This window comes from Callospermophilus lateralis, chromosome 11, assembly GCF_048772815.1.
Source record: "Callospermophilus lateralis isolate mCalLat2 chromosome 11, mCalLat2.hap1, whole genome shotgun sequence".
Lineage (NCBI taxonomy): Eukaryota > Metazoa > Chordata > Mammalia > Rodentia > Sciuridae > Callospermophilus > Callospermophilus lateralis.
The window spans coordinates 6292652-6307954 of record NC_135315.1 but is presented as its reverse complement, the minus strand read 5'-3'; the positions used below and the strand labels follow the sequence as shown (position 1 = coordinate 6307954).

The window sequence follows — 15303 nt, the reverse complement described above, 5'->3', positions numbered from 1 at the left end:
TCCCCCTTCCCCTGCCTACCAGGCCCCGCTGTGACCACTCCTCCTCTCCTGCACTAACAACTTCTGAACCGAGGGTGCTGAAGGGTAGGTGCCCGTACAGAATTTGCACATCTTTGTAACAAAAATGCAGCTTAAAAAAAAAAAAAAAGCTGCTACAAAACCCCAGAAACCACGTTTGAAAGTCAGATTTCCTTCAGAATGGGGCTTGAGGACACGGCGGCACAGACGCCAGCTGTCCTCCAGGGCCACCTGCTGCTTGCCCACCACCAAGTTTCTCTCTTCCTTTTGTCCAGAGTCTAGTTTCTCACCCAGCATCGACACAAGGGCTGACCTGGGCCTCCAGCTCTCTCTAAAGGAGACAGGAGGAGGAGAAGTGCAAGGACCACGGAGGAACATTCTGGAAACCCCTTTTCTTCAGGGTTGCCAACCAGATCACTCCAATGGAGACCACAAAGGGACTCTTAGTTCAGAAATGTGACACGGGCACAGTGCTCCACACTGAGTGGTAGAATTTCAATATGGGTAAGACGTGGACCCTGCCCTCCAGGAACTCCGAGTCCAACCTGGAGAACCAGCAAGCAGGTCTGCTGTTAGCCCCTCCAGCCTCTTTTTTTCTAAACTTCCTTCCTTCCCACCATACCCTGCCCTCCCTTCTCTCCCCAAGTTCTGCCTCCCCAGCAAGACCTTCTCTTAGCTTCGGATCCCGAGCTCATGCACATGAAGGTAAAAGGGACTGATAATAGCTCAAAGCATTATCATTCCCCAGGGAGATGTAGTTTAACGACAGTCAGAGCTTTAAGCTAAAACACCTCGTGGTAGAATTTCAGGCTAGGAAGATATGACTTGGGACACGGGAGGGAAACTGGGTTCATGTTGGTGCCCTTGAAATCTCCCATGTGTACAGTTTCCTGGTGCACTAACGAAAATGTCAGTCTGGAGACCTGTTTGAGTCTGGGATGGGATCTTACATTCTTAGTAGTAGCTGAAGCTAACACCAATCTGGGATTGCAAAATCATGACAGCAAAGGGCACTGTCAGCCCTCAGTGGTGGAGCACTTGCCTAGCATGGGTAAGGTCCTGGGTTCCATCCCCAGCACCACACACACACACACACACACACACACACACACACACGTGCTGTCATGCTCTCTGTTTCTTAACAAGGCCAGTGTGCTCATCTCTGCCCACACCTCTAGTCCCTACAGGTAGCCTGCTTTCAGGAAGCCTCAACCCTCCTGCCACTTCCACCTCCCAACAATGAGCTCTCAGTCCTCAATTTGTGCTGGCCAATAAGGTATCCCCAGCCCCAGGCAACTGTAGAGTACTGAAATGTTTCTCATCCAAACCCAGCACGTTGTCAGTGTGAAATACACACTGCGTATGGAGAGAGCATAAAATTGAAAGCCACCTCATTGATGGTCTTACATTGATTACATGTTGAAATAACATTTGGATATATTGAATTAAACAAAATACACTATTAAAATTAATTTCACCTGTCTTTTTTTTTACTTTTGAAAATATGGCTATAAGAAACTTTAAAATGACACCGGTGCTCCTATTTATTTCTCTCAGACAGTGTGATCTATAGAAAGGGTTCAGGTCCTCTCCTAACCCTAAAGGGGCACTGCCCCCAGAACCCCTCTCCAAGATGTCCTCCTGGGGGGAACAGAGAAGAGGAGAAGTGGAAGGAGGTTGTGCCTCTAGCCAGAGGGTCTCAAATGAGGGACAGCTGGCGTCAGGCAACTCTCTGCGCCCCACAAAGCAACGGGCAGACAGATTCAAGCAGGCTTGGGCTCCAGTCTCCTCACCAGGTGGCCGCCATGCCCAGTGGCATGCCACCACTAGCCCAGCCACTCCTCCCCCAGCCTCCCACCTCCCCTCTCCACCTCCCTCCCACCCACCTGCCTGTGCCACTGGGCTGCCAAAACTCTCCTCTGGCCCCTGTGTGCCTCCTCAAGTAGGACAACTGTCTCCCGGTGCCCACAAATGAAGTCCAAACAGCTTAGTCTCAGGCACAGTGTCCCCCACACCCTGACCCCAACCTACTGTCTTCCCCCTCATGGACCCCTCAACTCTGCCAGCCCAGTGGCCACAGCCCACACTGTTCTCATCTCCAGGCCCTGGTTCCTGCTCTTCCCTGGGCAGGAGTGTCTTCTTCCTGACAAAACTCCACTGTCTTTCAGAGCCCAACTCAAATCTTGCTCCTGCCAGTGCCTGCCTTCCTTGATCCATCAGGCGCTGGACCTAGAGGGAGAAGACACAACCTTTGGGTCCTCTCCAGATTGGGATCTCTGAGCTTGGCCTCTGCAATGGCAGGTAGACTGAGGGCTCCTGGAGGACAGAGGCTTGTCCCAGGGACTCTCTGCCCACCCACTCTGGGTCTCACCCCTTTCCTTAAGGGCCACTAATGTTTGCTGAACACTGTATCCTAAAAACCCTGGGCAGAGGGTGGCAAAGGTAGTCCTCTGGGACCTACCTGAGGCTTCCACATGCTAGATCCCTGCCCTTCTCCTGGCTCCCCATACCTCGTACAGGCTCTCCGAAAAGGATGTGCACACGCACGCCCACACCCCCACACCCCCACACACCCTCACACCCACACACCACACACCCTCACGTACTCACACTCACACAGCGGACACTGAAGGCTTCCCCCTCTCAAAGGCCTGGAGCTCTGGCCCCAGGAGGTGGCCCCACCCATCCGCGGTGCTCATTCCTCCCAGTACAGAGGCCCTGCCCACTGGACCCAATGCCCTTGCGGGGAAGCCCCTCCGTTGCCGTCGGGTTTCCCTCCCTCCCTCCCTGGCTCGCTTCTGCCTGGCTCAAATCTGAACCCAGACGCCAGGAGAGAGCCTGGCCCTCCATCTTGCCCCCACTGTTGGGGCACCTAGTTCTGGCTGCTCCAAGACTAACTGCCCCCTCCCGGCTGATCCCGCTCTGCCCCCGGGGGCACCCCGCCCCCTCCCCTCGGCAGGAATCTTACACTCGGGCTGTGAAGTTCGGGGTATTTTTAGGCCGGCGATAAATAATTCATAGGAAACGTGGCATCAGGCTGCCCCTGCGGGAGGAGGGGGCGCAAGCGGCGAGAGCCACTGTCACCCGCGGCTCAAGGACACTCGCGATGCGGCGGCGCCGGCGGTGACTCCCGGAGCGGGGACCCGCGCCACGCCTCCTGGCGGCCAAACTGGGCACCACGCACTCGGCGCCCCCTGCCTCTCCCCTACCCCTTGTGGGTGTCCCTGGCCCTTAGGGTCCCCAGCCCAGTGCCCCGGGCTGGGTCTCCACCTCAAGCCCCACGATGGGGGTGGCGAGCAGACCTGGAGACGGCGCTGTGGGCCAGGTCCCAGCCCAGGACGCCCTGGGGCCGGAGCGAACACAGGAGTCCGGTTTACTGCCTACCTGTCCCTTTCACATTCCTACTCTTCCGAATTTAGAAACAGGTTTAGAGCCACTGGTACATTTAGGAACTGGACCGGTTCAGAAATAGAGCCAGTACGATGGCACCCTCTTCAAATAAGCTCCTTTCCTTGATTTTCCCATGGCCAGGGTCAGGATGGAGGATGAGGCCTCCATCCAAGGGCTGGGGGACTGAGTGCTAAGTCTCCTTGGGCTAGCAGGGCAGGGTACCCGATGGACAAATGGATTGAGCATCAGGCCCAGGGGTCCTCTGGCCCACTCACCCATCAGGACCTTTGAAGTACCCTTCAAAATTCCCACACCTCTGGGAATTTTCAGACTGCAAGGTGCCTGCCGGTGCCTTCACAGGTCCTGGCCTTGCCATCCTAGGCTTAGGTACCCACCGCCTTTGGCATCAGGAAGCTCAGACTTCCCCTCCCAGCCGTCGGGGATCCTGGTTGAGAGCAATCCCCCGGGGAACAACGTGGGCTGGTGCTGCGGCCAGGGCTCAGGCAGCCCGGCTCAGGCTCTCCAGACCCCTCTTATGCCACCGCTCTTTTTGAGTCCTCCTAGCCTGTGTCCTCCAGGGATCAGGGTTGGTTTTTGGAAGGTGCCACCACATCAGAAGCCCACTCTGATTCTCTGAGGGCAGAGAAGAGGGAGAGCTGAGAGGGGAGGGCCTAGGGGGATCACAGGGGGTTAAGGGTCCCACAATGGAAGGTAGATGCCCCATAGACATGGGGAAACCAGAGGAATGGGCTCCCGAAGCCGCCACAGCCCCTTTCGCCCTCTCCAGCCCCCTCACTCTAGTCGAACCCCGTCTCAGCCCCAGGTCCCGGCCCCCACCCGACTCCTCGCCCCAGAGGCTTCCAGCAGCAACAGTTGGAGGACTCTGCAGCCCAGACTGACATATCCCCACACCACTCACTGCCCGCCGGTACCGCGACGCTAGGAGAAGGGGAGGAGGGCTCGGAGACCCCGGGGACGAACGTCTTGGGAGCTTGGCCCGCGTCCTTCCCTGGCGTCCGCCGTCTCCTCGGCCTGTCTTCCTCGCCTTTTCGCCGCCCGCCCGCCAGGGTCCAAACCCCAGGCCCCGATCCCGAGGGTCCCTGTCCCCCGGTGGCCCCTCCCTGGCTCCCTGCGCTGTCGGACTCTCCGTGGGTGTCCCGCGTCTGTCTCCGCCGTCCTTGCCCGCGCGGCGCCGGAGTCCAGCCCCAAGTTGGCGGCGAAGTTGGCGCCCCCGGCTCGCCGCGCCCCTGGCAGCCACTCACCGGGGGAAGGGGCGCTGCGCCCGCGCCCAGAGCCCGCGCCGACCGCCTCCCGCGCGGTGCCTGTCCTGGCGCCACGGCCCCCGCGCGTTGGCGCGCTCGCTGCTAGCTCGGCGGGCGCCTGAGCCCGGTGCGGCGGGACCAGTGCCCGCAGCGCGGCCTGGCAGGTGAGTCCCGCCGGCCCCCGCGCCCAGCCCAAGACCCTCTGGGCGCCGGGGTCCGTCCCGGACTGGGCTGCGCCTCCGGCTCCCAGGGCTCGCCAGCCGACTGTGGCGGAGCGCTCGCCGCCACCCGCCGCCTCCGCCCCGCCCCGGCCCGCCGCCCGCGCCCCTCCGGGCCCCTCCAGGCCCCTCCCTGCCGGCCCGCCGGGTGCCCAGGTCCTCTCTCCCCTCTTTGGGACTATGTCCCCAGACCCGATATCCAGAGGCAAGTGCGGCTATGGAGAAAACACCAGCTTGCCCTGAGCCCTGGGTTTAGCCCTCAGTTCGCTAGCTGTGTGACCTTGGGCCAGTTAATTTCGAGGGCCCCTCAGTTTATAAAGTGAGGCCAACATCTTGGAGCTGCCATAAAACACTGTAAATTGAAATAATCCAGGAACTATTTTTAAAAAGAATCGTGGATCTGGCTGGAAACGGACAGAGGCCGGAAGGCACAGAGAGCCTGCCGAGAGACTAGGGATCCAGGCCAGACCTGCTGGGCCAGTGGGAGGGACCTGGAGCAAGTCGCTGCCCAATTCCCACTCCCACCCTTTTCCTCATCTCAGTATCTCAGTTGTCCTGGGGCTAACCAGGGAAGGCACCAGGGAGCAGGGCCAGCAGGGCAGGGTAGACCTGGCACTGGCCAGGGATGACCAAAACGTGGGAATAATAGGGAAGACCACAGTAGTGGAACCAAGATCAGAGGGGAGCACACAGGCATGCCAGGCCTGACCACCAAACCCAGCCTAAGAGGTCCCTGACCAGGGAGCTGCTTCCCCAGTGTCACCTGGTGACCACAAGCAGGCTGCAGCCAGAACCGTACCCCAGTCTCTTAAAGAAATAGTCCCATCAACCATGGCCCTTGGTTGTAACTGCTTTATTTCCATCATGTTCCTGATCAAGTAGCCCCCCAAAATCCAGCAGCAGAGAGGTGGGAGGAGGTGGGATGGGCCTGCACCCCACCTAACACTAGGTTACCTCCTAAACCCACACTGGCAAGGACAACTTCATAGGAGGCGGTACTCAGAGACCCCTGGAAAAGGGCCAGCCAAGCCCCCAAGCCCGGGCAGGTGGTGCTATAGCTGGGGAAGAGTCTGGCTCAGACTGACTCATGCCCCTCCTCCCTGCACAGTGCTCTTCCTTTTCCTGATAGGGACTGGGATCCAGGCTCAGTGCCCCAGAAGCCTCAGCATCTCATGAGGATCCACCAACTTCTCCCGAGGCTTCCCAGCACCCTGTCCCCGGGAAACCTCCTCAGCATCCAGCTTTTCCCAATCTGAGAAAGAGACTGGTCGGACACCTGAAGTAGAGGAAAGATAAGTCAATATTATCCCCTCCAGAGGACCCTCCTCCCAGAAAGAGAAGCCCAAAGAGAAGCCATCCTCCCACTCCCCAAATCTCAGCATTGGGGCCCAGACCTCGGCTGCTCAGCAGGGCTTGGATGGCTGCGAAGCCTGGCCTGGGGCCTGAGGGCAGCAGCCCGGCCTTCAGGTCCTGCAGCAGCATCTGGCTAGTGAGGAAGCTGTCCGTCATAGTAGTGGTAATGACACCTGTGGGTCCCCTCTTCACCCAGCCACTGCAGTAGAGGCCTGAATGGGGCAACAAAGGAAGGGGACATGGCTGGACACTGCTGGACAAGCCTGTGTCCCAACCTATATGCATGTGCACACACAGATATACGACCAAGTCCCCCAGAAGACCCACCAGCTGGGCCCATTATGACCACTAGTCTACCACCTTGAATTCTTTTCAACCTGTTTTTGCCATGCTACCCCCTCATCCCTAGGGCCTGTCCACCCCCAGTCCAGAGGCCTTTAGTAAATGTTACTGGATGAATGCACATGGGTATTTAGACTGGAAGCTGAGGATGGGGGCGCTCATCTCTAACCCTAGCACTGAGCACAGGCCCAGCCCAGAACAGGCCTTGGTGAAGGTTTACTGAAGGACATAATGACAACATGTGCTAGTGCTTGGGAACTCCTTCTAGGGCCAGGGTGGGCTGGATCCTGGGACAGGGTCTGCCTCAGAGCAGGTTCTCATAGTGTGTCACTAGATGAATGAGTGGCCCTGGGGACTTTGGCCTTCCAGCTCCCCACCATAATTAGGTACCCAGTCTTCCCATACCCTCTCACCTGGCACACCCACAACCCGGCCCTCTACATTGGGGATGATCCCAAGTTTGGAGTCAAAAGGCACACTGGGGTCAATGGGGCGGCTCTTATACCCAACGCTGCTGAGTACCAGCCCGCAAGGGAGGTCCTCCGTGTCTCCTGTGGGCACTGCCTGGGTGGCCTCACCGACACCCTGTTGGGGAGAGTGCAAGCAACAGCAGGCTGGATGGGCAGGCCTAGAATGGAGGGGTCCTTGGTAGCGTGAGACTCACCTCCAGTCTGGTTACCGCTAGGCGGATGCCTGCTGCCCGTCGCCCATCTGGAGAGGGCAGCACCTGCTGGGGGCTTCGGAAAAAGCGGAGGCCCCAGGCACGGGTGGCCAATGCCTGGCGGGCAGCCCCCGCCCCGGGCTTCTCTGTGGCAGTTTGAAGCAGCAGTTCCATCAGCCGCTTCCTCGGACGGGGAACCTCTGTCAGCAATGCAGAACATTTAGGATTGTCCCACCCCCTGAGTCCTCCCGCAAGCCTTCTTTGACCTAAGCCATCCCTCCCTTGTGAGCCGGGGGCCAGGCCAGGGCCCCTCACCCTTGATTCTGTCCTGGAGGCCCAAGAAATCCGCAGGATCCAAAATGGGCCAGGTTCCTGGCAAATGAATCATCTCTCGAAGCTCCTTGAAGGTGGGGAGTGGGGAGTGGAGAGGAGGTCAGGCCCTGAGCATGTCCACTCCTGAGCCCACCCAAGTCCAGTCCAGGAGGGGGGAAAGCACATGGCCCTGGGGGCCCTGTTCTATCCCAGGCAGCAGCACTCCCAGGGGCTGAGCCACCCCATCCCCCAAGGGAAGATCCTCTATCTGGGACCCTGGCCCCTCCTCATCTGACCCCTGTACCTTAATGGTAAAGGCCACTTGCAGGGGTCCACGCCGGCCCACTATCCACACAGTCTTCACCTGACTCTGCCTCAGCACTCCCAGGGCAGCTTCTGTGATGTCTGTTTTCTAGCACAAAAGGAGGTCCTTGAAATCATTGGGCACCAACCTGGAGAAGGGGACTCTCCATTTGGTCATGTCCTAAACTCTGAGCAGAAAGCTGGCAGCCCAAAACTGAACCACTGCTCCCCCCTGGTGGTCAGATGAAGCACTACTGCAAACTCTGCAGATGGCTCCAACTAGCAGCAAACCCTGACTCTCAAGGACCAAGTACTGAGAGTTTACCATGTGCCCAGCACTAGGCAAGGTCAGTCTATGTGAACAAAACAGACATGGTTCTGGCCTTCACAGAGCTTCTTATTTGGTGAAGAGAGAAATATTCATCAAATCTCATCAATGAGTGTGAAACTGCAGTGCTGACAATATGCTATACGTGAAACAGAAGTAGACTGATCTGCCAGGCACAGTGGCACACACCTGTAGTCCCAGTGGCTTAGGAGGATGAGGCAGGAGGATTACGAGTTCAAAGCCAGCCTCAGCAACTTAGCAAGGCCCTAAGCCACTTAGCAAGGCCCTGTCTTAAAATAAAAGGGCTCAGTGGTTAAGTGCCCCTGGATTCAATCCCCAGTACCAAAAAAAAAAAAAAAAAAAGTAGACTGATCTGTGAGAAAAAGATATTACAGAGGAAGTGGACCTATTCATGGAGATCCTGGAAGGCTTCCTGGTGGCAGGAATAACTAAGCCAATGAACTTTCACAATTGACAGGAGATGAGCCAGAATCTTCCAAGCAAGAGGGACAGTGTGTGCAAAGGTCCTATTGCACACTTAAGCTTAAAAAAAGGAAAAAAAGCCCTTGAACCAGAGATGCTGAAGGTGAAGGGGAAATGATACAAGATGAAGCTCACAGGGCTGCCTTCCAGAGGCCTCTGCCTGGCTGGGCACCTGAGGAAACAGGTGCTGAGCTGGGCTTCAGGGAGGAGGCCTCATCCCTGCAAGCAGGGTACCCTCCCCTCAGTGTGCCTTCACCTGCAGCAGCTGACCTACCACTCACCTCCAGGTGCTCATGTGGGGTCAGCAGGATCCGGGCTACATCCAGAGCCACATTCCCCTGCCCCAGGATCACGGCTGTGTCACAGCTCAGATCTGGTGCCAGCTGCAGGAAAAAGGTCTTATAGTGTGCCCCTAGCCTTAGCTCTAGTCAGGCTAATCTCATTTGCAGACACCTCATGCCCAGTTCCAGCTCTGAAAGTCCATCCTACTTGAGCATCAGGTGGGGCCCCTTCTCCCCCAGCTGTCCCCAAATCTGCCCAGAGTCCCTCCATGGCTGACCTGCCATGCCTGTCAGTCCATCTCTCCCACCTCCTCATCTCACTCCTCACTGCCTCTTCCCCCAGCTCTGGCCTCTGAGGGCTTCCCTGGCCCTGCAAGGGCTGGGGAGGAAGCGGCAGCAGGAGTACTCCCCAAACTCACCTCCCGGTTCTCAGGAAGCCCATTGTACCAGCCCACAAAGGCCCTGGCCGAGCAGACACCAGGCAGCTCCTCACCGGGAATCTCCAGTCTCTGGTGGTCCTCTGCCCCATAACTCTGAGGAAAGATCACAGGCCCAAGGCCCAGAGCCCTCAGCACCAGCACCACAGGGCCAGGCAGCCCCACCTGGTCCCCAGGGATCCCTTCAGGAGCTTCCATCCTGGCCTCAGCCCTGCCCCATCGTGCCTCAGCTACCATCCTCCAGCCACAGTCTCCCCGCCAGGACCCTCACACTCACCAGCACCACCGCGTGGTAGGCACCCTGCAGCTCAGGCACTGTCACATCTTTGCCCACCACCACATTTCCCCTGAAGGCACAGCGATCCGATCGGGCAGTCTGGGTGAAGGTGTTGATGACATTCTGCCAGTAAGCCCCCAAGAGGGAGGGATTAGAGGTTGAGGCAGCTCCAGGGACCCAGTGTCACCCTCACGCCTGCCTGGGTTGAACCATCACAGGGGGCCTAGGGTCATTCTATCCAGCCAGGGAGCCTCCTTGACCTCCTTGTCTGGACTAGTGTCTCCAAACACCACCCTCAATACTCAGAGAGACCCACCTTCACCTCGGGATGGTCAGGTGCCACACCAAACCGCACTAGGCCGAAGGGCACAAGCTGCTTCTCATAGATGTCCACATGGGCCTGGGTGTGGTGCTGGGAGAGAAGGCACATTTGGGAGGGTGGAGGGAAAAGCAGGGACCCCTTGGGCCCTCCCTTCCCCAGACAGAGCAGGAGAGCTCAGCTCAGAGAGCAGAAAACACAAAGAGGCTTTGACTATCTATGAGAAGAAAGAGTGCCCCTTGTCTCCTCTTCTGCCCAGAGAGCCCAACAAAGGGTATGGGGCAGAACGAGCAGCAAGACAGGCTGAGGTCAGACCTCAGGAAGGATAGCCAGCCATGATATTGTGAGAAATGTGGCAAAATAAGGAGAGCTGAAACTTCCCCTCCATGGAGTTTAGTATCAGAGGAGCATCACCTACTCAAGTCAGATCAGCCTTGCCCTCCGACCCTCTGATACTTCTAGAAATACTCAGCAGGTCTCATGACTTCAGAATCACCTTTTGAAAATCTTTATTTTTTTTTTTTAAATGGTTTTAGGGGTTGAACCCAGGGGCAGCTTCACCACTGAGCTACATCCTCAGCCCTTTTTATATTTTGAGACAGGTCCTCAAATCTGTGATCCTTCTGCCTTAGCTTCCCAAGAAGCTGAGATTAGAGGTATGTGCCACACTACCCAACCACCCTTTTAAGTTCATACCTACCCTTAGCTCTAGTCTCCAATGTCATCCCATTGGAACAGGGACCAACAAGATAGGAAATGGGGATATAGCAGGGGCATGGGCAGGGGAGAAGGAGGTAGAAATGAACTTATTTCCAGTCTTAGAAAACAGTTTCATTCTAACAGAAGTTCCACATTGCCTGTCCTCCTGTGGCATCCTGAGGGGCTATAGGGATGGCACAGAGCTGGGACTGGGCAGATAAGCTGGGACTGGGCAGCATGAGCCTGGCAAGTCCCAGGACCTCCTAGGTCTCAGGTTCTTCCTCTAAACTGAGAAGCATCAGGAGGTCAAGATGGTGAGACATCTTGGCCACAAATCATCTGGGGTACAGCAATGGGGCTCCTATGGAAGACACCCTGGCTTGCACTCCCACATAGACACTTCCTGTAGTACCTCCTGATTCAACGGAATGAAAGGCCTAGGAGCTCCTGCCCTCAGTGCCTCAGCTTTGCGAAATCCCCTCTTTCCTCCACTCCACTGCCTGCCCACAGCCATGGCCACCACTAACTGGCTCTGTGCCACAGAGAAAGTTTTCTAATTTCTCTGTACAATAGAACATCCCTTCTGTGTCAGGCTCAAGGTAAAATGAGTAAGTCCTGAAGCTCTTGGCCAAGGCTGGCCCGACAAGGGCATTCAATCAACGTAAACTATCATTACTATCACTACCACTGTTGTTACCTGTCTTTTGCTCCAAAACCTTCCTTTGCTGCCTGTTGCCATGGAACAGTTCAAACTGCTCAGCCTGGCAGTCAAGTCCTGACATGACACAACCCAGCTGTCTTTATCTTCTGTGCTTTTCTTTGTTTGGGTAAGAAGGCTCTCTCCAAGGTCACCTTCATAACACCCCTTATCTCACCTGGCCAACCCCATCCTCCAGGAAACCCCCTCCCTTACCCTCATAGTTCCCCCCATCCCTCTGGCTGCTTCTTCTTGGTTCCCCTTTCCTCTATTCTCCCTCTAACAAGGACACTTTTGGAGGTGCTTCTGGTCTGAGACCCTCCTTTCCCCAAGTTCTGGGGCAGTTTTACTGACTCCTTCCTGATCTCAAATTATGGATCTCTCTCTTTCCTTCTCCCTCTCCCTCTTCTGCCCAGACCTCTCTCCAAGCTCTAAACCTGAGACCCTAGGCTGTCTTACCCACTGCAGACATCCTGAAGTCATTGAGATAAAACCATACTGTTGTCCCAAGTGTCTCCCCTTCTGCTCCTATGCTTCCTTTCACCCCATCCACCCAGAGCTAGCCCCTGGGTCTCTTTGCTCATCTCTTTCTGATCCCTTTTCATTATCCCAGTCCTACCTATGTCTACCCTGCAAACAGCAAGTACAACTGAAATTTAAAATGATGTTCTGGGCCGGGGGTATAGTTAGTAGGAGTGCTTGCCCAGCCTGCAGAGGCCCAGGTTTGATACCCAGTACCACAAAAAATGGGAGGGGCTCTGTGGTCCCCCAGATGGTATGAGCCCCCTGGCCTCCATCCCAGAGCCCAGGCTGTCCTCCTGCACCCATGGCCTTGCATTCCAGGCTGACTCCTCACACACCAGAGGCCCTTCCCATAGCCAGTGGCCTTCAGTGCAACTCAAATGCACCATACACCTATCACTGAGCTATATCCCCTGCCCCTCACTTTTTTCTTCAATTTTATTTTGAAACAGGATCCCACTAAGTTGTCCACATTGGCCTCAAACTTGGATCCTCCTGACTCAGCCTAAGTTGCTGGAACTATGGGCATGTGCCACCACACCTGGTAGGAAAGAGCTTCTTGTTGACCCACCTGGCCTGGCTCACTCTGCTTGTATCACTTAACTTGCTCTGTCACCCATGTTGCTTGGGAAGCATGTGTAGGCCACTTCAACAGTGACCAGTTCATCCTGGTCTCCATGAGACCTTTCCTAGTTTCAGCAGTGAAAATCCCTTGTCCCAGGCAAATCAGGACAGTGGGCCACCCTATCTAATCCCAAAGCCACCCTATCTTTCTTAATATGCATTGTATATAATATATTCATCCTTCCTTCTGTCTCTCCACAGACACTCCAAGTTCCTCCAAACCTAGGCTACTGACTCATCTCAGTTAACCTAGGTCTCCCCCTGCTCTAGTGTATCTGGTAGCCTTGGCCGATACTGAAAGCCTTGAGACCTTGGCCTGTAGTGGGGGGAGGAGCCAGGCAGCAGGAGGACTGGAGCTGTGGGTGAGGAGGGCACAGCAAATTGGACAAAATTACAGAAAGCTGGGAGAAGAAGGTGCCTGGAAATGCAGGCTGTCAGAGACAGACTGGAGACAAGGAAGAGAAAAGATGAGGAGAAGACAGCCAATCTGGAGGGCTGCATAAGCTCCTTAGAGTGCTCGGCCAAGGAAGCACAGCTGCCCATCAGCCACTGACAACCAACCATAGGGAAAACACACTTCTCTCATAGTTGAGGACCTAGGTGGGACTCCCCAGCTCTAGGTAAGAAAACAAGTAAAAATATACATCCTAGGTGGGCTGGGAGCCTCTTCCTCATCAGGCAAACCCAAAAAGGGGTAGAGCTTGCCCTTGGGATGGAGCGACAGGTGAATGAATTACAGGGATGAAGCCTGAAGAAGTGGCTTACCTTTAGCAGGTGTTGGGCCGTGTAGAAGCCAGCTGGACCACTGCCCACCACACAGATCTGGGGATTCTTCTGTGCAGAGAAATGCCGGTAGAAGCCTGAGTCTGGGCAGAGAAGGGGAGCAAGGTCAAATCAAACACTCTAATCCCAAACCAACTTCAGTTGAGTCTGTCAGGAGATGCATCTTGCAGAGCTTCACCCTTCCCTGAACCTTCCTTCTCCTTTTTTTCAAAGCTTTGGCATTTACAGGGTTCCTCACTTCATCTGAATCCCCAAAGGCTGTGTCTTTATCCAGATACCCACACCTTGCCCATGAACCTATGTCCTGTCCACAATCCTCATGGCCCCTGAAGCTTCCCTGCCCAGAACTTTTTCATTTTTCTTACAGAGTTCCCTACCCAATCAGCTATTATCCCACATCTTCCCACTGACTCCATAACATCCCAACCCCGCCCACCCGTGGGGAGCTCCCCACAAGCCCTCTCTCTTGCTTCTTTTAACTCCCCTCTCTCCTTAGAACTCGATATTGCTCCTACAGACCCTGTTTCACCTCAAATTTCCCTGTCTCCACACAGACCTCTGTGTCAACCCCGTCTCACACACGTGGACCTCATGGTCTCTCCTTTCAATCTTTGCTAACCCCCGTCACATCCGTGAGGCTTCACATGTCGCCACGCAGGCCCCCATTTGCCCGACACCACCCCTCACTTCTCTATGAATGGACTCCTTAAGTCTCTCCCCTCTCCAGCTCAGCCCAGCTCAGCGGCGACCCCTACACTTCGCGCTCCCAGGCCTCCCGGGTTCCCATCCAGCCTAAAGTGCCCTGCACCTACTCGTGGAGTTACTAGCGGAAGGTGATCGGACTCGTGGCCACCCCAACCAGTGCCACCAGCGCCAGCAGCGCGGAGCCATGGCTGGGACCCGCTCCCTGTGACTGCCCCGCGCTCAGCGTCGGCTTGGCCCCGCCCCCTTGACTCCGCCCCTGACCCCGCCCTGTCCGACTTCTGATCCCGCCCACACGACTGGCCCCGCCTCACACTCTGGGAAAGCACAGCGTTGCGGCTCCACCCACTCCCCAAAAGAATTCCCACGAGAGACCTTCCCCAGGGTCCACCCACTACGGCCAAAGTCCCGCCCCTCAGGACTTCAGGCCCGCGAGAGACTTCAGATGTTTCTCCCCAATCTTCACCCTCCCTCCAAATACCGGAAGCCTAGAGTTGGAGGACAGCGAATCCCCCACCGCTGTTCCAGTCTCTCTGGAAAGAGGGAGCCAATTAGAAAGGAGTTTATTTCACTTAAAGGTCCTCGTCGCTCACTGATGACGCAACGCGCATCTGCCTTACTGAAGCGCGTCCTCCTGTTTTGTCAGCCTCAGCCAATCAGGACTCCAGCTCTAAGCTCTCCTCCCCGCCCATTGGAGGGACGCAGAGTCGGGAAGTGCCGGGAAGCAGGCTCCCGCCCTGAATTTCGGCTACTTTCGCTTCAACCCCGGGTGCTGTCCAGGTCGGGCGAGGAAGAATATTAGACCCTGAGAGCTTGTCCCGCCCCTCTTCCTTCCCCATTATAGGTGAGGAAACGGGGGTCGGGGGAGGCAGGGGGAGTTGTTTGTCCCAGGGATGCGAGCGGAGAACAGGAGGTTAGGGGCTCCACCCCACTCCCCAAAAGAATGTAAACTGGGCCCATCTGCTGACCCCGTAAGCTTTGTTTTCTAAAAAGCAATTCACCTGTAGCTCTGCCTGGCTTAAGTTGACAGGATGATCGCAGGCGTGAAATGCTGATAAGAAGAGCACAAGTATCACTGAAGGGACTTTTGTGACTCTTACAGACTAGATCCCAGAACAAGGGAAGAGACGGAAAATTCCCCTAACCATAAAATCTTTTAAGAACAGGTTCCAATTAAAACTGGTCAGTATGGGCCAAAGGGACCTAGAGTTGTTAAGGCGTGGGGACTTGAAAGCCTGATGTCATCCTGCTGTCAGTCAAAAGGCAAGAGTTGGACCTGGGCAGAACTTTCT

At 56.0% G+C, this 15303-nt stretch overlaps 1 protein-coding gene across 2 annotated transcripts; it reads right to left on the bottom strand.

Moving 5' to 3' along the window:
* Nucleotides 1-5731: 5731 nt before the first annotated feature.
* Fdxr (ferredoxin reductase) lies at nt 5732-14244 on the bottom strand. 2 transcript variants are annotated; one of them, XM_076869508.1, is made up of 12 exons: nt 14122-14244; nt 13292-13392; nt 9982-10077; nt 9666-9788; nt 9371-9484; nt 8952-9053; nt 7861-7968; nt 7560-7644; nt 7248-7444; nt 7089-7197; nt 6283-6453; nt 5732-6164 (listed from the first exon to the last, which is right to left on the bottom strand). In XM_076869508.1, the coding sequence occupies exons 1-12, from the start codon at nt 14198-14200 to the stop codon at nt 6034-6036; spliced, it is 1416 nt and encodes a 471-aa protein (XP_076725623.1). In that variant the 5' UTR covers nt 14201-14244; the 3' UTR covers nt 5732-6033. The 2 variants fall into 2 exon arrangements, with proteins under 2 accessions (XP_076725623.1, XP_076725622.1); XM_076869507.2 differs by having other exon boundaries at nt 6997-7168.
* Nucleotides 14245-15303: the final 1059 nt, after the last annotated feature.